This window comes from Nicotiana tabacum, chromosome 15, assembly GCF_000715075.1.
Source record: "Nicotiana tabacum cultivar K326 chromosome 15, ASM71507v2, whole genome shotgun sequence".
Taxonomy (NCBI): domain Eukaryota; kingdom Viridiplantae; phylum Streptophyta; class Magnoliopsida; order Solanales; family Solanaceae; genus Nicotiana; species Nicotiana tabacum.
This window is the reverse complement of record NC_134094.1, coordinates 29,802,602-29,828,739: the sequence shown is the minus strand read 5'-3', so window position 1 is coordinate 29,828,739 and position 26,138 is coordinate 29,802,602. Positions and strand designations below refer to the sequence as shown.

At 37.7% G+C, this 26,138-nt stretch overlaps 1 protein-coding gene across 3 annotated transcripts; it reads right to left on the bottom strand.

Moving 5' to 3' along the window:
• Window positions 1–18,046: 18,046 nt before the first annotated feature.
• Window positions 18,047–25,895, bottom strand: LOC107774718 (glycolate oxidase 1-like). Of its 3 annotated transcripts, none has more exons than XM_016594354.2 (12): window positions 25,755–25,895; window positions 24,244–24,408; window positions 23,966–24,090; window positions 23,244–23,290; window positions 23,029–23,106; window positions 20,862–20,986; window positions 20,666–20,732; window positions 19,574–19,636; window positions 19,420–19,489; window positions 19,192–19,292; window positions 18,629–18,733; window positions 18,047–18,402 (listed from the first exon to the last, which is right to left on the bottom strand). In XM_016594354.2, exons 2-12 carry the CDS (start codon window positions 24,381–24,383, stop codon window positions 18,217–18,219), a joined length of 1,107 nt encoding a protein of 368 aa, XP_016449840.1. In that variant the 5' UTR covers window positions 24,384–24,408; window positions 25,755–25,895; the 3' UTR covers window positions 18,047–18,216. The 3 variants fall into 3 exon arrangements, with proteins under 3 accessions (XP_016449840.1, XP_016449839.1, XP_075086812.1); XM_016594353.2 differs by having other exon boundaries at window positions 24,244–24,411; window positions 25,755–25,842; XM_075230711.1 differs by lacking the exon at window positions 25,755–25,895 and adding an exon at window positions 25,490–25,686.
• Between the last annotated feature and the right edge of the window lie 243 nt (window positions 25,896–26,138).

Sequence of the window (26,138 nt, the reverse complement as noted above, 5' to 3'; positions counted from 1 at the left end):
AAGCACGGACACATGAAACACCGGATGAACTGTTGATAACCCCGGTGGCAATGCAAGCCTATAAGCCACCTCTCCCACTCTCTCCATAATCTCAAAAGGTCCGATATACCTAGGGCTCAACTTGCCCTTCTTTCCGAACCTCATTACACCCTTCATGGGTGATACCCGAAGCAACACTCTCTTCCCGATCATGAATGCAACATCACGAACTTTGCGGTCGGCATAACTCTTCTGCCTGAACTGGGCTGTGCGAAGTCGATCCCGAATAATCTTGACCTTATCCAAGGCATCCTGTACTAGGTCTGTACCCAACAACTGAGCCTCCCCCGGCTCGAACCACCCAACTGGCAACCGGCACCGCCTACCATATAATACCTCATAGCGAGCCATCTGAATGCTCGACTGGTAGCTGTTGTTATAGGCAAACTCTACAAGGGGCAAGAACTGATCCCATGATCCTCCGAAGTCTATAACACATACGCGGAGCATATCCTCCAAGATTTGAATAGTGCGCTCGAACTGTCCGTGTGTCTGAGGATGAAACGATGTGCTCAACTCAACCGGCGTACCCAACTCACGTTGTACTACCCTCTAGAAGTGCAAGGTGAACTGCGTACCTCGATCAGAAATGATAGACACTGGCACACCATGAAGACGGACGATCTCTCGGATGTAAATCTCTGCCAACCGCTCCGAAGAATAGGTAACTGCCATAGGAATGAAATGCGCTGACTTAGTAAGCCTGTCCACAATGACCCAAATAGCATCAAACTTCCTCTGAGTCCGTGGGAGTCCAATAACGAAATCCATAGTGATACGCTCCCACTTCCACTCAGGAATCTCTATCTTCTGAAGCAAACCACCAGGTCTCTGATGCTCATACTTTACTTGCTGACAATTTAGACACCGAGCTACATAAGCAACTATATCCTTCTTCATCCTCCTCAACCAATAATGCTGCCCCAAGTCCTGATACATCTTGGAGGCGCCCGAATGAATAGAGTACCGGGAACTGTGGGCCTCCTCAAGAATCAACTCACGAAGTCCATCCACATTAGGTACACAAACACGACCCTGCATCCTCAAAACTCCGTCATCTCCGACAGTAACCTGCTTGGCACAACCGTGCCGCACTGTGTACCTGAGGACTAACAAATGAGGGTCGTCATACTGCCAATCTCTGATACGCTAAAACAAGGAAGACCGAGCGACTGTACAAGCTAGAACACGGCTGGGCTCTAAAATATCCAACCTCACAAAGTGGTTGGCTAAAGTCTGAACATCTGATGCAAGCGGCCTCTTACCGACTGGAATGAATGCAAGGCTGCCCATACTCGTTGCCTTTCTACTCAATGCGTCGGCCACCACATTGGCCTTCCTGGGATGATACAAGATGGTGATATCATAGTCTTTCAATAGCTCCAACCACCTCCTCTGCCTCAAATTGAGATCCTTTTGCTTGAACAAATACTGAAGGTTCCGATGATACACGCCGTAAAGATAGTGCCTCCAAATCATCAGCGCATGAACAATGGCTGCCAACTCTAAGTCATGGACATGGTAATTCTTCTCATGAACCTTCAACTGCCGCGACGCATGTGCATTCACCCTGCCCTCCTGCATCAATACCGCACTGAGTCCAACACGGGATGCATCACAATATACCGTATAAGATCCTGAACCTGTGGGCAACACCAACACCGGCGCTATAGTCAAAGCAGTCTTGAGCTTCTGAAAGATCGCCTCACACTCGTCTGACCATCTGAACGGGGCATCCTTCTGGGTCAAACTGGTCAATGGGGCTGCTATATATGAAAACCCCTCCACAAATCGACGGTAATAGCCCGCCAAACCCAAGAAACTCCTGATCTCCGTAGCTGAAGTGGGTCTAGGCCAGTTCTGAACTGCCTCAATCTTCTTAGGATCTACCTGAATGCCATCTATTGATACAACGTGCCCCAAGAAAGTGTCTGAATCCAACCAAAACTCGCACTTTGAAAGTGTAGCATATAACTGCTGGCTCTCAGAGTCTGAAGTACAATCCTAAGATGCTGCTCATGCTCCTCTCGACTGCGGGAGTAGATCAAGATATCGTCAATAAACACGATCACCAAGGAGTCCAAATAAGGCTTGAACACTCGGTTCATCAAATCCATGAATGTTGCTGGGGCATTTGTCAACCCAAAGGACATCACCAGAAACTCATAATGCCCGTAACGAGTCCGAAAAGCTATCTGAGGGACATCGGATGCCCTAATCCTCAACTGATGGTAGCCAGTTCTTAATGGTGACTTTGTTCAACTGCCAATAATCTATGCACATCCTCATCGATCCATCCTTCTTATTCACAAACAATACAGGTGCACCCCTAGGGCGAGACACTAGGTATAATGAAACCCTTATCAAGCAAATCTTGCAATTGTTCCTTAAATTCTTTTAACTCTGGCGGGGCCATACGGTATGGCGAAATAGAGATGGGCTGAGTGCCCGGAGCCAAATCAATACAGAAATCAATATCCTTATCGGGTGGCATCCCCGGTAGGTCTGCCGGAAACACCTCTAGAAACTCACGAACAACTGGTACTGAATCCATGTAAGGAACCTCCACACTAGAATCGCGAACATAAGCCAAATAAGCTAGACACCCCTTCTCGACCATACGCCGAGCCTTCATATAAGAGATAACCCTACTGGTAGAATGTCCAGGAGTCCCCCTCCACTCTAATCGAGGCAACCTCGGTAAGGCTAAGGTCATCGTCTTAGTGTGACAGTCCAATATAGCGTGATAAGGTGACAACCAATCTATACCTAAGATAACATCAAAATCGACCATATCGAGAAGTAGAAGATCTACACTAGTCTCAAGACTCCCAATGGTGACCACACACGAATGATAAATACGATCTACAATAATAGCATGCCCCACAGGTGTGGACACATACACAAGAGCACTCAAAAGATCTTGAGGCACAACCAAATATGAAGCAAAATAAGATGACACGTAGGAATAAGTAGAACCCGGATCAAATAGAACTGAAGCATCTCTACTGCAAACTGAAACAGTACCTGTGATAACAGAGTCAGATGACTCGGCCTCAGGCATGGCTGGAAAAGTATAACATCGGGGTTGGGCCCCACCACTCTGAACTACATCTCTAGGACGGGCCCTAACTGGCTTGCCTCCACCTCTAGCGGCCTGACCTCCACCTCTAATGGCCTAACCTCTACCTCTAGCTGCTTGACCCCTACCTCTAGCTGGCTGAGCGGGCGGTGAAGCACCCGGTGCCGGGACTATGACACGAGAAACCTGATACTGTGAGCTGCCTGATGCCCGAGGACAAAATCTAGCAATGTGCCTCGGATCACCACAAGTATAACAGGACCTCGGTTGCTGTGACTGCTGACCCTGAAACTGACCCTGTCAACCTGAGTAACCACCCTGAAAACTCTGGAATGAAGGTGCGCTAATAGGAGTTGGTGGTGCACTGTAGGCTAGCTGGTCGAAATAAGGCATATGAGGGCCACGACCACCTGAGGCACCGTAGGATGCTTGGAGTGCTGAATGAAACGGCCTGGGAGGATGGCCTCTACCAAAAGTACCCCTGCCTCCAGATGAGGCACCATTGAACCCCCCGGAATGACGTGGTCTCTTGTCAGACCCCTGACCTCCCTGAGCAAGAACCATCTCGGCTCGCCTGGCGACATTGGCAGCTGCCTGAAAAGAAATATCACTCCCAGTCTCCTTAGCCATCTGCAATCTGATAGGATGAGCAAGTCCGTCAAAAAACCTTCTCACCCACTATCTCTCGGTAGGAAGCAGAAGAAGATCATGACGGGCCAAATCCACAAAACGGGTCTCATACTGGGTAACAGTCATACTACCCTGCTGGAGACGCTCGAACTGATGACGGTGCTCCTCTTTCTGTGTGATAAGGAGAAACTTCTCTATAAAGAGCTGAGAGAACTAGTCCCAAGTAAGAGCAGGCGACCCCGCTGGTCTGGTCAACAAATAATCTCTCCACCATTTCTTGGCGGAACCAGTCATATGAAATGTAGAAAAATCGACCCCATTGGTCTCCACTATACCCATGTTCCGTAACACCTCATGACAACTGTCAAGATACTCTTGGGGATCCTCTGAAGGAGCACCACTGAAGTGAACTGGGAAGAGCTTGGTAAACCTGTCCAATCTCCATAAAGCCTCAGAAGACATAGCTGACCCATCGTCGGCCTGTGCCGCAACAACCGACTGAACTACTCCGACTGGATGAGTTGCTGGAGTCTGATACTGGGGAGCCATCTGCTCCGGAGTGTGAGTAGTAGGAGTATGTGCTCCTCCTCTAGCCTGAGACACGGCTGGTGCCATGGGGAATGCGCCAGTCTGGGCCACACTCTCCATAAGGCCCATAAAATAGACCAAAGCATCCTGAAGTACTGGGCTGGCAATGAACCCCTTCGGAACCTGAGCTGGCCCGACTGAAACAGTCTGGACTGGAACATCCTCGTCAAACTGTACCTGAGGCTCCACTGCTGGCGCTGTTGCTCGGGCTCTAGGCTGAGCCCTGCCCGTGCCTCGGCCTTTGGCACGGCCTCGGCCTCGACCTCTGCCCCTCGTAGGAGCTGCCACTGGAGGCTCTAGCTGATGCTCGGCTGAAGATGCAATACGTGTTCTCGCCATCTACGAGAGAATAAGAGTAGAAGAGTTCAATTAGCATTGTGAGAATAAAATCGCACGACAGAGAAGAATAGAAGTGAATTTGTTCCTAAACTTCATAGCCTCTGGGAGATAAGTACAGACGTCTCCGTACCGATCCCCCAGACTCTACTAAGCTCGCTCGTGAATTGTGAGACCTAGGCAACCTAGTGCTCTGATACCAATTTGTCACGACCCGGAATTCTCACCGTTGGGACCGTGATGGCGCCTAACATTCCACTTGCTAGGCAAGCCAACGTTAGAGAATTATTAAGCCAATCCTTATTCAATTTAGTAAATAATAAAAAATAAGCTAAAATGAAATACAGCGAGTGCAGAATAATATAAAAACTTCATTAATTACTACCATCCGGATCTGGAGTCACAACTCACGAGCAACTATAATTTACTACAAACAGAGTCTGAAAAGGGAAAATACACTATTTTAAAGTAAGGAAACAGTAAATGATAAAACTAGGAAGAGACTCCAGGGTTTGCGGACGCCAACAGATCTACCTTGGGTCACCTGATAGCAAATCCAAGCTGCTAAGCCTCACGATCAGCTAGGGCCGATACCAAATTCTGCACATGAAGTGCAGAGTGTAGTATCAGTACAACCGACCCTATGTACTGGTAAGTGTCGAACCAAACCTCGAAGAAGTAGTGACGAGGCTATGACAAGACACCTACATAACAAACCTATGCAATTTAACAGTATATGTACAAATAACAGCTAAACATGTACTATTGGGAGGGGAAACATGCTGAGGGGAATACGAGATAGAGAACTACAGCAGAATGGTAACTTGAACAGTTCAATGTACTATGAATCAATAAGAACAAGTAAACACAGTGAAGGAAAAATGCACGGCATCACCCTTCGTGGTTTGACTCTCAACCTCACCACATCACCTTTCGTGCATTAACTCTCATAACATGACACGGCATTACCCTTCGTGCATTAACACTCACAATATGGTACAACATCATCCTTCATGCATTAACACTCACAATATGGCACGGCATCAACCTTCGTGCATTAACACTGACAATATGGCACGGCATCACCCTTCGTGCATTAACACTCACAATATGGCACGACATCAACCTTCATATATTAACACTCACAATATGGCACAACATCACCCTTCGTGCATTAACACTCTCCCTTACCATAATGCAATGAACAAATAACAACAGGGAGATAAAATAACAAGTACAAGCCTTACTTCAACATTTGGTTCCACAATATCAACCTCAACTTCGGAATCAATACTCAATTATCACCAGAATATCCATAAACATGATAAGAACGATCAATTTAACAATACTAGTCTAAACATGGATAACATGAACAAAGGAAGCTATAATTGCAAGAAACCAAGCCCCGCCAACATGCTTTAACCCGACTACAATGCATAAGTACTCGTCACCTCACATATACCCCAACATTTAAACATGTAGAAAATAGACAAACAAGTTTTATTCCCTCAAGTCAAGGTTAACCACGATACTTACCTCTCTCCAAAGGCTACTCAATGCCCAATTACCGCTTTTCCTCTAGAATCCACCTCCAAACCACTCATATCTATCCACAAATGACTCAATAAAATTAAATATTTCTAAAGAAATCAATTACAATGCATAAATTTAGATTCCCCAAACTTTCTCCCCAAAAGTCAAAAATCGACCCCGGACCCGCTTGGTCAAAACTCGAGGTTCGGACCAAAGTTCATTCATCCATTCACCCCCGAGCCTGATTATGTAATTAATTTCAAAATCCGACCCCAAATTGAGGTCTAAACCCCCAATTTGCAAAATCCCCCAATCCTTCTTAAATCCCTAGTTTTCTACCATGAAAGAACAAAGATTAGGGCTAGGAATTTAATGGGTGATGTTAGAAATGGAAGAAAATGAGTTAAAGAGTACAAACCTATGAGTTGATGTTGAGTTTTCTCTTCAAAATCTCACCTAGGCTGAGCTCTAATGGAGAGTTTATGAAAAATGGGTAAAACCCCATTTTGGTTCTGTTTTAAGGTTTGGGCGTCAGGCCTTCTTTGCGTTCGCGAAGGGCCTGCCGCGTCCGCGTTAACAATATGGCACAACATCACCTTTCGTGCTTAACACTCTCCCTTACCATCATGCAATGAACAAATAACAACAGGGAGATAAAATAACAAGTACAAGACTTACTTCAACATTTGGTTCCACAATATCAACCTCAACTTCGGAATCAATACTCAATTATTACCAGAATATCCATAAACATGATAAGAACGATCAATTTAACAATACTAGTCTAAACATGGATAACATGAACAAAGGAAGCTATAATTGCAAGAAACCAAGCCCCGCCCGCATGCTTTAACCCGACTACAACGCATAAGTACTCATCACCTCACATATACCCCAACATTTAAACATGTAGAAAATAGACAAACAAGTTTTATTCCCTCAAGTCAAGGTTAACAACGATACTTACCTCGCTCCAAAGGCTACTCAATGCTCAATTACCGCTTTTCCTCTAGAATCCACCTCCAAACTACTCGTATCTATCCACAAATGACTCAATAAAATTAAATATTTCTAAAGAAATCAATTACAATGCATAAATTTAGATTCCCCAAACTTTCTTCCCAAAAGTCAAAAATCGACCCCGGACCCGCTTGGTCAAAACTCGAGATTCGGACCAAAGTCCATTCACCCATTCACCCCCGAGCCTGATTATGTAATTAATTTTGAAATCCGATCCCAAATTGAGGTCTAAACCCCCAATTTGCAAAATCCCCCAATCCTTCTTAAATCCCTAGTTTTCTACCATGAAAGAACAAAGATTAGGGCTAGGAATTTAATGGGTGATGTTAGAAATGGAAGAAAATGAGTTAAAGAGTACAAACCTATGAGTTGATGTTGAGTTTTCTCTTCAAAATCTCACCTAGGCCGAGCTCTAATGGAGAGTTTATGAAAAATGGGTAAAACCCCATTTTGGTTTTGTTTTAAGGTTTGGGCGTCAGGCCTTCTTCGCGTTCGCGAAGGGCCTGCCACGTTCGGGATGAGCAGCAGCCCGAGTGGCTTTCGCGTTCGCGAGTTTTCCTTCGTGTTCGTGAAGGCTGCTCCCCCCTGGCCTTTGTGTTCGCGAGTTCTCCTTCCTGTTCGCGAAGGCTGCTCCCCCCTGGCCTTCGCGTTCGCGAGCCCATGCTCGCGTTCACGTAGAAGAATGACTGCCCTCTCCCCCAGGTCCCTAAAGCTTCGCGTTCGGGAGAAGCTGGTCGCGTTCGCGAAGCGTAAGGCCCCCGTTGCTTCGCGTTCGCGACCCAACTACCGTGTTCGTGATTAAGAAAATCACCCTGCCCCAGTTTACTCTTCGCGTTCGCGAGAGTACCTTCGCGAACGCGAAGAAGAACACACCAAGTATCAACTGAAGCACAAAACAACCAGATTTCTAAGTGCAAAAAGCTTCTGTAGCCTATCCGAAACTCACTCGAGCCCTCGGGGCTCCTAACCAATTATGTAGACAATTCCAAAAATCTCATACGAACTCGCTCGCTCGAACAAAACACCAAAATAATGCTTAGAACTACGAATCGGACACCAAATCAAATAAATTTTTCAAGAAAACTTTAAAACTTCTATTTTCACAATCGAACGTCCGAATCACGTCAAATCAACTCCGTTTCTCACCAAATTCGACAGACAAGTCATAAGTATTATAATGGACCTTTACCGTGCTCCAAAATCAAAATACCGACCCGGTTTCAATAAATTCAAATATTAGTCGATTCTTAAATATCATAAATTTTTCAAACTTTCAATTTTCAACAAAAATCAATAACTCGGGCTAAGGACCTCCGAATTCGACACCGGTCATACGCTCACGTCCCAAGTTACGATACGGACCCACCGGGACCGTCAAAATACGGATCCGGATCCGTTTGCTCAAATCGTTGACCGAAGTCAACTTAAATGAATTTCTAAGGAAAAATTCTTATTTTTATCAGTTTTTTAACATATAAGCCTTCCGGAAGAACACCCGGACTGCGCACGTAAATCGAAAAAGGCTAAAAATGAGGTTTTTAAGACCTCGAAATACAGAGTTATGTTCTAAAATATAAGATGACCTATCGGGTCATCACAAGTATATGCTTATCTGAATTCTCAAATAGTTCATTTAAAAATGGCAAATGAAAACTTTAAGTTTATTATGGCATGTGCTATCTCTAAATAAACTTCTGGTTTACTATGGCATAAACTTTTGCATCAGTAAACTTCTGATTTACTGTGGCTACTTTTGTCTCAGTAAAACTTCTGGTTTACTGTGACTGCTTTTGCATAAGTAAACTTCTAGTTTACTATAATACATGATATAGTACAAATTGAAGAATAAGGCGGGTCACTTCTCATATGCATATTATTTTACCCTCTTGATTGTGGAAACATGAAGATTTTCAATCTTCTAGTCATTTGTAGTCTCAATATGATAGCCATTTGTATTAGTAAACTTCAGGTTAACTACAACATATGTTTTGACCATAATCATATAATATGAATGACATATTGTATATAAACTCTTCGAGAGCCTTCATTTATTATTCACAATTTAATATTTATCAGACACTACTGGTGTCATGTGTCTTCTAGACAAACAGTTAGCTCTTCAGGAGTTGTTGATACATTTTGTACTATCAAATATTGCTCAGACACTTCTGGTATCATGAGAGAAAATTATAATCAAATAAATAATATAAAATAATTGTTTAAGCACAAGAAAACACCTCCTCATAATATTTTCATACTTTAGAAGAAAATTTCAATTATGTTACTTTTTCAGGAGCAAATTTAAAATACGAAATATTGAGTATATATTCTCTCAATTCATATTAACTCTTCTTTATGTGAATATATTTAAAATACGAAATATTGAGTATATAGTCTCTCAATTCATATTAACTCTGCTGGAGGTGAATTGTTATATATTTATATCAAGAGCGCGTTCATATTTACGGCTTTATTAATATTATCATATTCACTTCAGGGAATGAATTAATATTTATCAAAAATTCTCATCCTTCAGGAAATTGAAAATAATTATTTGAACGCAGATTAATCACATCAAATTGTGATGCTTCAACCTCTTTTAAAATATTTACTACTTCGAAAGCAAATCGAGGCGTGCGTGTAATATAGAGAATATTTCTCTAGTTTATCTTTAATTGTAATCATAGAAAGCCTAAATTATCACTTTTGGTGGTCATAGGCATATACCACTTCTGGTGGTTAATAAAATTTTGTTACAATAAGATATACGAAACATAACCACTTCTGGTGGTTGTATATTTCTTGCAAACTCTACTGGAGTTTAAATGGATCTAACAATTTTATCCACTTTTTAATCCTTTATTAAGATAATCAGGATGAAAACAAATACCAAAATAGGTATTGTATAAGTAACATATAACCAAGCAAGCGATGATAAAGATATTAAAATATAAGCAAAAGGCTCAAATTAAATTACGTAAATTTGGCCACTCCAGATGTAAGTGATATCTACATCACTACTGCCAAGAAAATAAAACTCACCACCTCAAGGATATAATTTGCCTTATGATGCTCGGAATGAATAAGATCTAATCACGGACATAAGAGTGTCGCCTTACATCGGAGATGAACACTGAAATAGAAATTAAAATCGAAGCAAGTGCTCAAAATAGTAGAGTCTCATACTGATCACGTGTTATAAAATAAAGACTGTAAAGTAAATAAATCGAAGACAAGTATAGAGGGAGATTGATATTTTTATTCAACTTCAAACTGATGTACATAATGAACTGAAAACTCCTCTATTTATAGAAGAAATGAAGCAGTTGCGAGGCTTTTCAGGAAGCAGCTACGAGGCTTTTCAGGAAGCAGCTGCGAGACGTTTCTTGAGCTGCTTGTAAGCTGTCTGCATGAGCTGCTTGCAGCCTGCCTGTTTAATAAGAAGCTGCTGCAAATCATTTCATTGAGTTGCTTGCAACCTGCCTGCTTCAGCTTCTTGTAAATAAACTTCAATAGAGTACCAAACGGATAATCTTCTTCAGAAAAATTATCTATAGCGGAGTAATAAATGGATATTCACATTATAATTATTTTCATAACACGAATATGATTATTAAGGAGAAAAGGGCGTTCTTTTTTCTCTTTTCCTTTTCTTGTTGTTGTTAAAAGGGCAATTAATGAAAATCTTCCTTATATGAAACTTTAGCTTAGCTGATTTTATGAGATCTAACATATTAGTGACTTAACTTTGTGCTTCCTGCTGAATTTTCTATAGAGAGAAAGTAAGAGGGACGATGGAGGAGGCAGGGAAGAAAAGATTAACTATTATTGGCTTACCTACCATATAATTATTTATGATCGAGCCATAGGATCAATGACATATAACGGTTAGACATGGCACACAAATAATCATGATATATAAATGCATGATTTTACTAAGCGTGTATTTTAATTGAGGATTTGTAGAAAGGCGTTCTTTTTTCTTTAATTGAGGATCATTTGTGTGCCACGTGTAAGTGTGCATTTAAATTGAGGAAGAATCCTGATGTGTGAACATGGGGCGGAGCTAGGTGGGCGTAATGGGTTCAGCTTAAACCCCCTTCAATAAAATTTACACAACATATATAAGGTTAAATTCATTTTAATATATTATACGAATAAGGGTCAAATATATCCTTGTCCTATGAAAAAAGATTTAAATATATATGTTTACGCATAAAACGGTACAGTTGAATTTATACGTGATTTCTAGATAAGTGAATTAATTTGATCCTGAAATAAATAAATAATTGAAGAGTTACGCAATACTTAGCCTTAAGATATAGACGAAACAGCAAAAGCAATAATACCGGGAATAAGGTTTCCGGGCACAAGAACAAAAGAATTGAGAAATCAGAAGATAAAATTGGATTGAGCTTTGTATAAAATATAATACAAGTTTTCAGAAAATTCCCCCCTCCCCCCTACAATGACGACCGAGCTCACTATTTATAGCTATGAAGAAGGTCCTAGGGTCGTGCCCTTCTTTAATGTCAATTATGAGGGGCATTGATGAAGATGTAACAGTGAACATAAATGTCAAATTCTTTGTAATGGATAACTGCTCTTAATGGTATGAATATTCTCTATTGAATGCTACCGGGAGAAGAGCATTTATCACATCTTTATGAGCATTATTCTTGCCGGTGTCAAACAGTTATTTTCAGTCTTCAGTCATCAGTCATCCCCTGTCTTGGGTTCCATGTGTCTTTTTCTCGGACGACCACGTGTCATAACATATTTTAAAGTCCAAACCCTTGATCTCGATTCTGACATCATCATTACTTCCTTGGTTGCCTGAGGCAATAATCCGAACAAAAATCGGCCACAAAGTCAGCCAAGACATGCGATTTAATTGCAGTCCTCAACTTATATTCTATGTCGAACTCACTCATTTCGACGGCCCATTTGGCCAATTTACTCGAGAGCTCGAGTTTATGGAGGATGTTCCGCAAAGAAAAAGTAGACACCACGACTATTGGATGGTATTGGAAATAGGGCCTCAGCTTCCGAGCGGCGACTACGAGAGCTAAGGCCAGTTTTTTCAAATGTGGGTAACGAGTTTCTACTCCCGTTAAAATTTTACTAATATGATAAATGGGAGATTGTGTACCTTCGTCTTCTCGGACTAAAACCGCACTTACCGCAACTTTCGAGACCGAGAGGTAAACCAACAACGTTTTCCCTTCTTTTGATTTTGAAAGCAATGGAGGGCTTGACACGTACTTCTTTAAATCCCTCAAAGCCTGCTGGCACTCCGGGGTCCATTCGGAATTATTTTTATTTTTGAGCAGTTCGAAGAAACGATGACACTTTTCTGACGATCGGGAAATAAATCCGCTCAACGCTGCTAATCTCCCCGTAAGCCTTTGGGCTTCCTCCACGCTTGTCAGTTGGTCTGGGATATCCTCTATGGCCTTGATCTTATTGGGGTTTACTTCAATCCTCCTTTGTTATACCAGAAATCCCAGAAACTTACTAGAGCTGACCCCGAACGCGCATTTCTCGGGATTAAGCTTGATATTATGCTTCCTTAGAATGTCAAAAGACTCTTGCAGATGTTTAAGATGATCACGTGTATTTGGAGACTTAACGAGCATATCGTCTATATAAACTTTCATAATTTTTCCTATTTGATTTTCAAACATTTTGTTCACGAGCCGTTGATAAGTGGCTCAGGCATTTTTCAACCCAAAGGGCATCACATTGTAACAATATATACCAAAACTCGTTATAAACGAACCTGATTTTCCGGGTTCATCTTAATATAGTTGTACCCGGAATAAATATCGAGGAAACTCATTAACTCGTGCCCGGTTGTGGGATCAATCATTTGATTGATGTTTGGCAGTGCGAATGAGTCTTTCGGGCACGCCTTATTAAGATCTTTATAATCTACGTATATGCGAAACTTATTGTTCTTTTTAGGAACTACTACTACATTAGTTAGCCAGTCTGGATATCTTACCTCCTGGATCGAACCGATATTAAGTAAGCGGGTTACCTCTTCTTTGACGAATTTATTCCTGGCTTCGGCGATCGGGCGCTTCTTTTGTCTTACCGGAGGTATGTTAGGATCCAAGCTTAACTTGTATACGGCTACCTCTGTCAGGATACCTGTCATATCGTCATGTGACCATCAAAATAATCGGTATTAGATTTAAGGAATTTAATGAAGTCGGACCTGAGTTTCGGGTGCAGTCCTGTCCCTAGGTAAAATTTCCTTTCTAGGAATTCCTCGAACTATGCCACTTGCTCCATCTCTTCCACTGTGGACTTCGTCGCATCGGTCTCTTCTGAAACTTGAAAATATCTCGAGACCTGATTATCTTCCTACGCCTGGCTAATTTCATCTAGTTCAAGAGGAGGTGCCGGGCATTAAAAAAAAGGTAACATGGTGTTGACCACTATCTTTTTTAACCACTTCTATTTCTTCTAATTGTTTAAATACAAATTAAATTTGACAAATTCTAGATAACTTCTTAATCACCGTGTTGTTTAGAAGATGGTGATAATAATTAAATTTAGTAACATTGTTGCAAGAAGATCAAAATAAGATCTCTATTCTTCTTTATATTCAGTTAATGATATTGAGGATATTATAACTAATGACCTTGAATTGAATATGATTTTTGATAATTTGTCGTTATTTTTTATTGAGCGATGGAGATTTGCTACTTAGTTACATAATTTATCTGTTGTGATTTTTTTTGGTTGACCTGTCTAGAATATACAATACCTATAACAATCATTTTCATATAATGTTAAAATAAAAAGAAGGAGTACGTGATAGATCATTAAGCTTTTAGAATTATCTAAACTGTTTTCATGCTTAGCTAGGTCATCCGTTATTTTTTAACTAAATATGATCAATATTTGTCATTTGAAGAGCTTATATTTTTTAAATTTTATTTTATAATTAACTCAAATATATAATTTAATATTAGTTATTAAATTTTTAAAAAGTTATACTCATACATATAAGGTACACGCGCATCGCGTGTATCCTAAAATTAGCTATAATAAAAGCATGAAATCCCTTAGCGAAATGTCGTTCATCTTTTTTACCCTTCAGAAACTAATATTACACTAAACAAAATAGTCATTTAGTTATTTTTCTTATATTTAGGAATAACATTTATTTACGTTCCTAATATTTAGGACATCTTTCTATTCCTTCTCCTAATGTTTAGGCATAAACATTAATGGTTATGGCTCTTTGAGTTCTCTACGTTCACTAAGTTTAAATAGAGATAAAAGGGTCCACGTTTACTGTTTCCGTTTCTCCACTTCTACATATCTTTTGGACATCTATGCTAAGTAGTAAGTAGATTTCTAATAGACTTTTTTTATTAATTTTCTTTCACATCTAGCTTTTGTTTCAAAAAATATATACACACCTGTAAATATCGAATTGTACTATTTTAATTCTACAAATGAATAATTTCATATTAGATGAATTTGTATTATTTAATACTTTGACTAATATTTTAGAATTTGAAATCAGCTTTAAATTTATCACTTTGAATTTCAGCTTTTATATTTTATAAATCAGCACCGCCAACAAACATTCTTTCGCATATTTTACATAAAACTTTACTCTCTTGAATATTGTTACTAGATCTTTTAATCTAACATTAAATGTATGAACAATATTTTACTCCTACATATTAATATTGTTTTTAGTAATTTACATGTATTTTTCGACTGTAGTTTACATGTATTTATTTTTAATATTCTTTACATCATATTTGGCATTTTAGTAAATGCATTATAACAAACTTAACTAAATTGTTCAGCGTTGCAAGTTCAATTATTATCAATGTAATGAATAAATATTTGCATTATTTTAACATCCATTACAATTTTACACAATTAATTTTTTGTGTAAATTTGAATTGATTGACTCGGCAAATACGTACGTAGGTCTCACATTTTAAATTACTTTTCTAATCAGTTGAAAACAATTAGTATAGTATTCGTTATTGATTAAAGAAATAGAATTTGCAGTAACGTCGTGAAATAGACCATATTCATATCTTCTAAAATGAACTTAATAATATATAGCCTTCCTAGTTTTTTAGATAAATTCTTAAATCTTCAAAACTTATATGTTCTAACTTAAAGAAGAAAGAAAATTTGTGAAAATTGAAGTTATAAAATTATAAAACTGAAAAGATATTAAGTCAAATATATTGATTGAGGGGTAAATTTCACAAATGGTATATAACTATGACCTTTTTTCACCAAAGTCATATAACTTTATTTTTTCACATAAAAATAATATAACTATGATTTTGTTTTACCAAAGTCATATAACTATGTTTTCTCACACAAAAATCATACAACTTTTATTAACTCACACAAAAATCATAGTGATCGAAAAATATAATTTTTCAGTAGTATTTTTTTATTTTTTTATTTTCAATCTGATAAATAATATTTCGCTCAAAATAGGGATGACCCAATTCGACCTGGCTCACCCGACCCAATACTCATATATATAAATTAAAATAATACTAAAAGTGAATATTAAATCCTTCAAAACATGATACTTTCATCCTTTTTTTTCAAGTTTTTTATTCAAATTGATATCATTTTTATTTCACGTGCACTCTAATTATATCTTTTATTTCTTTGTTTTTAGGTCAGAATCTCATGCTTTTCGAACTAAGTTTTTTATGGGGGAAGAATTCACTTTTAGTATTATTTTAACTTACGTATAGGGGTATTGGGTCAGGATGGGTTGGATCATTCCTATTTTAAAGAAAAAATATAAAATCACACACACACACACACACACACACACACACACACACACACACACACACACACACACACACACACACACACACACACACACACACACACACACACACACACACACACACACACACACACACACACACACACACACATATATATATATATATATATATATATATATATATATATATATATATATATATATATATATATATATATATATCATGGATTATTTTTGGGAGCGACAAAAAATATACTCATATTTCTCCTATTTTAATAGGGTAATTATTTATTAGATCGAAAATAAAAAATAAAAAAAATATAAAATAAGAAAATACTACCGAAAAATTTATTTTCCGACAACTGTGATTTTTGTGTGAGTTAGTGAAAGTTTTATGATTTTTTGTGAGAAAACAAAGTTCGATGACTTTAGTGAGAAAAAAAAAGTCATAGTTATATGATTTTTGTGTGAGAAAATAAAGTTACATGGCTTTGGTGAAAAAAGGTTATATGACCATTTGTGAAATTTACCCATTGATTGAGATGATTGAGAATTTCTATCGCCACAAAGTTTCGTCCCTTATTGATTAATTAGCTAAATAGGATAATGAATAATCATTTTCAAAAAGTTATACTTTTATTCAACTTTTATTTTATGATTCAAACATAATGTATGCATTTCTCTTAAGATTTCGTATTCATTAAGATCTTGAGCCGAGGGTCTATTGAAAATAATATTTCTATCTTCACAGAGGTAGAAGTAAAACTACGTACACGTTATCCTTCCCAAACCCTACTTATGAGATTTTACTAGGTATGTTGTTGTTGTCGTTGAAGACCTCCACCACATGTCATTAACACTTGGCCAATAGCTTTTTTCTAGCAAAAATAAAGTAAAAGCATGGAGGTTTTAGCGTAAGGTTTCTATGTGGCCTAACATACAAAATTGTTCTTGTTAAAACCATCAAATTGCTTTTCATAGAACTATAGAGGGCAAAAATTACTTTTAACTTGCGGCCAAAACTATTTATATTTAGTAACCGCAAAAGTGTATAAAATTTATATAGTATATTTTTTTTGTATATATAACACACACACACACATATATATGAGAGTATATTTTTTCGACTATTATTTTGAGAGAGGCTATAATTTTTTCGACTATTATTTTGAGAGAGGCTATACAATATTATTTTTCTAGGGCAACAAGACCGATACTAATTAGTGTTACACGAACACACAAACCTCGTGACAAAATGCATGATTTGATTTGTGTATATCTGCAACCAAGAACAACAAAAAAGTACATTTTTTCCTCATTTCAATTATAAAGTTGAGTTGTCCTTTTAAGTTTTGTCACTAGAGGTTTATGTAACCTACATAATAGATTTTTGTGCTTGCCCACTCACAAGTTCCATCACTCAATCATTCCATGTTTAAAATGTTAGGCACCATATGTTCGATTCTGCTCATTAAAATATTTAGTACGTTGAAACTCTGAGAGTTTGTCATAATAGGTTCAAAGTTTAGCTTTATATTAGGCTAAATGTGTGTGTAATTAGGTGAAAGCTTTGACCAAATTGGTGATCATGCCCCAAAAGATCTTGCTCTGACTAACTACTAATCCAGTTACCTGCTATCTCTCACCCCAGATTAAAATAGAAAAAACAATATTTTTTCTTTTAATGTCAAAAATAACAATTCGACCCATAACTAATGATAATATATTTTTGACAATTGTACCCCGGTATCATGACGAAAGAGAATACACTTGCAGCATCCACTCCCCACCTATTACAATGGTTGCAATTCAAATATAATAAAGATGACGGGTCGGGGTTGCCTAACATGAAAATAAAGCATCAATGTAACAGCAAAAAGAGTTCAAAGGCTGCATTTTGCTAGACATTTTTCCTAGAACTGAACTTTCACATGTTTGACTGCATTTCAAGATTCAAAAACTGCCTAATAACTTGTCAGAACCAAATATCTACTTCTGATGGCAATTCCAAGTGTAAAAATGCAATATATTTCATTTAGAAAACGCTAAATGCAGTCTTTAGTTTGATGAATCTTTTTCTTCCCATTGTGATAATACATGAACTTATGGTGCTTTTTCTCATAGGAGGCAACTTATTTTTGAATTAAGCGTGGAGTTGTACACATGAAGTTGAGATTTCAGCTTATAACCGGGGTGTGATACGAGGGGGATCCCAAGGAGTCGTGATATGACTACGAGTGATTTCCTTGATTGAGCGACAACCACTTAACGCCATTGTCAGTTCAAACTCATCGTGAAGCATCTGAAGTACTTTTCTAACGCCAGCCTCTCCGTCAACAGCCAATGAAAACACAACTGGTCTTCCAATCTGTAAATGTATCGATAAAAATGGTCAGTCTGAGCACCACCACAACAAATAATCTCATTTGTCGCTAAGTTCCTAACGATTTTATAAAATTTGATCGTTCGAGGCAGGGAAAGAAGAAGAGGAATGTTTGATTATGTGAATGAAATTGGAACTGAGTAAATAAGTTCCATTCTTAAAGTAGGTACTTGCAAAAATTGCTGCCAAATTATGTGATACTTGTACTTACAAATACACCAGATGCTCCAAGAGCCAGTGCTTTAAAGACATCTGTCCCTCGGCGAATTCCACCATCAAGGAAAACAGGAATTCTTCCTTGCACTGCTTTGACAACCTGCAAGTGTTTTTAAGATGAAGCCAAAATTTTAACATGTGAAACTCCTATCAAGATTATGAGCTTAGAAGCACTAAAGGTTCAACAAGTTGATTAGAATAATACTTAAAAAAATATCTTAAAAACACTACAAAACATCAAGCAGCCAAAAAGAAAATCACAGACCTAGCACACAATTTATATTCTCCTCCCTTTTATCCCCCGCTCAAACCTCCCACCTTTATAAGAGGAGTGGATTCAGCATATAAAAAAGCATGAAGGATTTAATTCTTATTTTCATTTCGATGCACATAGCTTGGTGATGATGAGAAGTCTCTACATGATGAAGGGGAAAGAATAAAGGAGAGAAGATATATGAAAGTTCTGTTATATAAGTCAAGGTAATATCAGTTGAGCGATGTAATTCGAGTAGATTTCAACTGAGAAAGGCATCATAGTTTTAATAACTAGAAGCTAACCTCTTCCAAGGCCATAACTGTTGCGGGAGCATAATCAAGTTGTCGAGCCCCATGATTAGACACAATAATTCCAGCTGCTCCGGATTCTACAGCTAGCCTTGCTAAACTTGTCAAAGAAGAAAAAACAGTAAATGTGATCAATAAAAAGAAGATAGAGATACAAAGAAAGAGGTAGAGAAAGAATAAAAAGAAAAACCAAAGCAATTGACATATAATATTCTGGTATACCATCTTCTGCAGTTAATACACCCTTCAGTAGGATTGGCAAGTGTGTTATTGTCTGAAGCCACTTCACATCCTGTCCGAATTTCACAAGTGTTTTTATATGATAATAAATATACAAACATTCTTCCTGCAAGGATGAAGTCAAGCAACATCATACCTTCCAGCTAAGAGACCGATCAACTTGGCCGGCAACATAAGAAGCCAGTCCCGAGTCATCCGTCTGCAGGATCACCAAACAAAGTGCCAGTCGGCAAAAATTGCACAATTTAAAGACTTTAGAGCCTGTTTGGATTGGCTTTTAAGCTGGTCAAACCAGCTTTTAAGTCATTTTTTAGCTTATGGAGGTGTTTGGCAAACTTAAAATCTGCTTAAAGGTCAAATGCTTTTAAGCCAAAAGGTCTAAAATAAGCCAAAAGTGATAAGTTGGGTAATCCCAACTTTTTTTTTTAAGCTTAAAAGCCACCCATCTTTGACCAAGTATTTTACATTGCTATCCCTGATACTTATGTATAATTCCCAAAATACCCCAATCTTTTCTTTTTCTCCTTTCCTCCGCCATTTCCAATCTCTGCCTTCCAAATTTCATCTCTGCCGAACTGAAGTCCTTGGTGCCTTTTGTTTTTCTTTAAGCAAGTCTTTGGTTGCTTATTTTTTGTCTAACAGATAAATTAATTCTAATGACTCTTTTGGTTTTGGATTCCTGAGAGTGAAAAATGAACAGCGTTTTGTTCTTTGTAGAGTTATCTATTTCCTTTCTCGTGGTGGGTGGCTTTGGGTGGGGAAGAATGAATGCTTTTAATTGAGACAAAAATTAATTTATATTTGAATTAAGTTCAAATTAATTTTAGTTAATAACCTGCGTTTCTTCCGGTAAGTATAAATACCTCTTACTTTCAAGAAAATAGAGCTTAGCAATCAACTTGATTTGAGAATCTACACCTATTTATTTGTTTTGACCCCATGAAAAAAGAAAGAAAGAAAAGACAGTACGAATTGATTTAGTCTTGATAGTTCAGGGAATTTAAGTCATTTTAACAGAAAAAGTGTTTATGAACATATTTTTTCCAAATACATCAACGGCTTATTTTCAGCTCCAGCATCTTTATCCAAACACATAACTGCTTATTTAAAAATTAAGCTCAAGCACATAAAAAGTACTTTTAAGCACTTAATGCTTAAAAGCTACTTAAATTAAGCCAATCCAAACGGGCTCTTAGTCTCAAGTACGTCAGATTTTAATATCATTTACCTTATCCATCTTTCCAAGATCCAGTCCTTCAAAATTCTTCAATGTCAGGTGAGATGGCAAAACAAACCTGTCAGAAGCCAAATGAAAACCACCTTATCAATCAACTCTACCTATGTGCAAAACTAGCTGATGACCAAATCAAACAATCAAAACCTTTGGACAACGAACTGACATAATAAAAAATGGTGCCTAATACCTATTCTTGATATCAGCTTCCCTTCGACCAAGCCTTGGGGTATCCACTGTAAGGGCAATTGCCTTAAAACCAGCCCTTTCCGCTCTTTTCACAAGTTGCCGAACAACATTCCTGTCTTTATACACCTGAAATATGTAAATAGAAACTTAACGGTTCCAGGTTGTGTTCTACATAATAACCTCATCAAAAAATGAGAAGCATATCAAACCAGTTGCCACACAAATATTTGGTAGTTATGACTCAGTGTGGATAATCACAGAGGAAAGAGAAGAATAAGGAATTTAAAGAAAGAAAACAAGACTAAATATTTGATGGACACAAAGGAGGACTCGTGAAACAATTCATAAGAAACTCTCTTCTATCTTCCCTTCTCACATAGTATCAAGACCTCAGCAATTTTGGTAGAGATCTGAATAGATTATGAGTACAGGGGCTGGCCTTACGCTGCCCACCTGACCAAATTCTTTTTTCCCATTCGTGTTTGATCTGGTCTATTTCTAATTACCACAATACCACTCCAGCAGCTCATCCTTTTTTATGTCTGTCCTTTTTATGGGTCGTCCGTTCACGTTAGCTGACCTGTCAAGACATCAATTCACTTTTCTCCAATCAGCGACATGTTGCACAATCAAAAATATGCCATCACCCACGGCATATCGTCATCAATTCATCGCGTACTTAGTGGCAAATCAGCAGCATAGTTTCTCAGAATTTGGTCAAGTTGGTAGCCCACTCGTCTTTCTTCTAGTCAAACTAGAGGCATGCAGTCCTCAAGTTTCGTCACGTCTCATGGATTCACAGTAGTGAGACCACCAAGTCAGTTTCACAGCCAACATCAAGTCAATTTTCTCTCATGGAAGCATCACGTCAATTTACTTCAGGCAACAGCATTTCTTCACGAAATTATTCAGATGAATGCTTCTTAAACAACTTTCTTTTTTTTGGTAATTAAAATTTTCATTTATCACCAAGGGCGGCAATTACAAAACAAGCTAAGTCATCCACTTAATACATATTTCTATCTCTAAACCCTATCTACTTGCAGTACTTTAATCCTACTACTATTTAAAATAACCAGCTGGTCTGTAGAATTTCCAAGATCAGAAAAGAAGTTGTTGCAGTCTGCTCCTAATTACTCCCATCCCTCTGATGTTGCATATATGTGCAATTTATCTAGCTAATTACTCCCATCCCTCTGATGTTGCATATATGTGAAATTTATCTCAATAATTCTGCCATTCCTCTCCTTCCATATTGCATGAATATACTCAGCATATGTCATTTTAAGGATCCTTGCCATCAAAGATCTCCCTTTGGTGTGCAGTATCATCCAGTCAAACATCTGCTGCCAAATGTTGGTCTGAACATATTGAATCTTTAGCCATCCCATTAGCCTTGTCCATAGTGCCATTGAGAAAACACATTCTCCAAACAGCTGCTTGACACAGTGCACAGGTAGTGTTCAGTTGCATTCTCCATAGTACTAATCTGTCAACAGTTAACAGCTTTCCATGACATTGAAGCCACATTGTAAACATAGCCTTGGGTCTTGCCTCATTATGAAACATTAAGCCTCTCCACACCACCCTAGTATGGTCCCCAGCACTTGCAAGTATATCTGTCTGATCAAGCTTTTCTGCTCATTCAGATTGTGCATTTGCATAGCCATCTCCCTTGCTACAATTATCTTCAACAACTTTCTCAGACATACTCAACTTGACTTTCCAGTTTCGATTTGCGAACTTAATTTGTTTTACTACCTCAAGTTTGAAGCGGCATGTTGGAAGTGGAGAGAATAGCTAAAAATTATTGTGTAACTTTTTTTTAATGAGTTTGTTGAAAGCCAGGAGAATCAATAAGAATTTGTGTGAGTATTCACAACGATTACGCCATTATAATTAGGAAACTTCCTAATTTCACGAAGCTGACCAATTGTTAAGAAATGTTTTATATCTTATTTCCTCTCTTCTCACATTTTTATTGCATAATGAAGCAATATTAATACACACCCAAGATTCGCTTCTGTTATATGAATTGTGATGGACATGCAAAAGAAGAGAGACATGTAGATCCATTGAAGGAAAAAAAAAACACTTCCTTTTTCTGATCCATGCTTCACGAAGTAGGTAAGAAGAGCTAATATGAACAAATGAATATAAAAACTCACATAGAGCTGGAAAAAGCGAATGCCTGGTCCCGTTGAAGCAACCTCTTCTACACTGGAAGTTGCCCATGAAGATAATGTCTAAAAAATACCAATTACATTTCAGTTCAAAGAAGGGATATGCACGCAAATAAATTTAGAGCATCAAGCATAGCACTCAGCCAAATTTTAATCATTTGGATCGGGGTTGGGGAAAGCATAGAATTAGAAATCCAAACCATGATGGTGCCAGCAGCTGATGTTGCTCGTGCTGTTGCGTATTCTCCTGCATCAAAGTATTTGATTCTCAGACAAACGTTGCTGGTCACAACAAGACTATGGTCACTTAAACTATTCAAAAAGCTTACGAGTTCCAAATGAACCAAATCAAACAGCGACTCCAAGAAGAAATGCACAAAAAGTACTGCCATCTAGCGAGAATCGGAGAAAATATGCTGCTATTCCAGCCAAGTATCATTTAGCTCTGCATTTGCTACTATCTAAAGCTACCACATTTTCAAACAGATGTCTACCTATAGTATGGTGCTATTTAACAAAATAAATAAGTTAAAACTTCTGATATGAACCCCTAGAGTTTTTGTATCAAACAGAATTCAAAAAAGATGGAGTTCACTTGCTATATTTTCAATGAGATGTGCTAAGCCAGAGCTCATAACTATACGATACAAGACAGAATATGAAGCACTCACAAGTGAACAATTTGGAATTGTTCTCCTTGTAATTCTGAAAAATGGCATGCACTAGTCAAAACAGCAACATACAACTATTTCAAAATCTGACTTTTAGTGACTTTTCTCGATAGAAAATAAACCATTTGTTCCTTGTCCAGACTATAGTAAGCCCACCACCTTAGTATCAAATATCTATCAGTAATCATTATATGTTTTATGGAACTTAGCCAGCTCTCTTTGCCATAATTCAAAAATATAATAGCAGATACCTTCAGGATGAGCCATTTTCTGCATTGCAGTTGGTGCAACCATGATCGGCATTGAAACCTTAAATCCCAAGACACTTGTCGTTGTATCAATGTTGCTTACATCTACAAGAATGCAGGGCCTAAACCTATATGAAAGAAGAGGAAACTTCAGCAGCTTAAGGAAGAAAATTCTTTGAAAAGTTGTAATGCTTTCAGTTTTCACATTTCTAATGCAAAGGCTTAAGGTTAAGCGGTAAACAGAATATTAACAGTATCAACGTGCTTAATAAAGTACTCACAAAATCCTAGAGAAAGCATTTCGATTCTCTTGGAGCGTCCATTGGTCCTCTGCACCAGAGGCATAGTAATCGTAAATCATTTTTGGCAATTTCTCCTTTGCAATGATTTCATATTCCATGACATTGGTAATATTCTCCATTTTATGGAACAGTAATGCTGTCGATCTGCTGAATGTAAAATACCATAACCATAATTAATTTCAGATTAATAAGTCCTGGTAGTTGAATCATTTGGGATAAAATGGAGAAATCTCTAATCTTGACATTCAAGTCAAGAAAGAATTATGTGAAACAAAGAATTAGGAGATCATGAGAAGGAACAGAAAAAGAGTAATACATTTTTAGATTCAGAAAAAGAAAAGACGATAAAATGACTGAAGTAAAGCTGGAAAAAATGAAAACATTCAACAATTAGGAAAAAAAAGCTATGCAGAAACATAAAGCATTAACACTAAAATGGCTCCCCAGGTCAGTGCAAACAGTTAACATTTATGCTAGTTTAGTCTTGCTTCCCCGAGCAGCAGAATCGTAACTCACTGCTACTGCGAAGCAAGAGATAACGTAGCAAACAGTTTTTATCTATGCCCTCAAATCAGTTTTAACAGTTCAGTAACCAGCCATCCATAAGTGGAAATACAAGGGAAAAAGCACCCCCCTTCAATTGAGTCATCTATTTACTCTTCTTCACCAAATCAATCCATTGTCTTCTTTAGGATACAGAGCAGTTTTATGTGATACCTTACATTTTACCAACCACATTCACGTTCAAACATGGCACAGTGCATGTGATCATAACATTAACAAAATAGAAGTATCGCCTTTTTGAATAACCACAACATATATAGCCCCTTTTTGACCGGAGCGGAGCCAGAGTGTGGGATGCGGGCTCGGCCGAACCTAATAGCTTTTGTTCAAACCTTATATTAAAAAAATCCATCGAATATGTACAAATTATTAATTTAGAACCCAGTAACTTAAAAAGATTACTATCCCGAACCAATAAGGTTAAAATCCTTGTTCCGCCTCTGCTTTTTGAGGTAGAAAATCTTCAGAATAATTTAATTACCATGACCAGGTATATACTATTTCCTACCAGCATAAGTATCGGATGACTTTGTCCACTAAGGATTAGACAGAATAATTAGGAATTAATTTCTCAAACATTCAAAAATTAGAACATAAAAATCTCAAATCTCCAGATAAGACAAAATTACAACTCTTACTAACAAGGGTGATTAGATGACACCTGAAAAAAAATAAAAACTAGAATCGGATCACTGTTTAAGTCCACATCGCCAGAGTAAAAATCTCAAAATAAATAATAAAAAAAAACCCCTTAAAACTCCTCAACCTATCAAATTCACATCCCTGTTTTCCTAACCAAGAAGGAACGAATGAAACAGCATTTATCAATCACATGAATTAACGAAAGGCACTGAGAACAACTGAAGAAAGCTTAGAGTGAGAAGAATAAGTAAATAAATAAAGAAAGAAACAAAACAAGACCGGACCTGGGAGGTGGCTGTCGTCTGGCTTATTGTTCACTAGGCAAAATGTGTTGCATGAATTACCCAAATGATGACTGAGAAAGAGGATTTATTGAGTAGTACCATCTCGGTCTTATTTTATATGACATAATAATAACTGATTTGTTTTATGTTTCGAAATAAATATTTAGTATTCTTATTTTCTTTTATGATATGATTTGTTGGGATTCATTTGATATAAAAATTAAATTTGATAGATTCAATGAAAAGATATGTATAAGTCCTTATATCACTTACTCTTCCGTTCACTTTTACTTGTCTATTATACTAAAAATATATTTTTACTTTTACTTAGAGAAAGATAATTTTTTTTCTTGTTTTACCCTTATCATTAACTACTCATTCCCT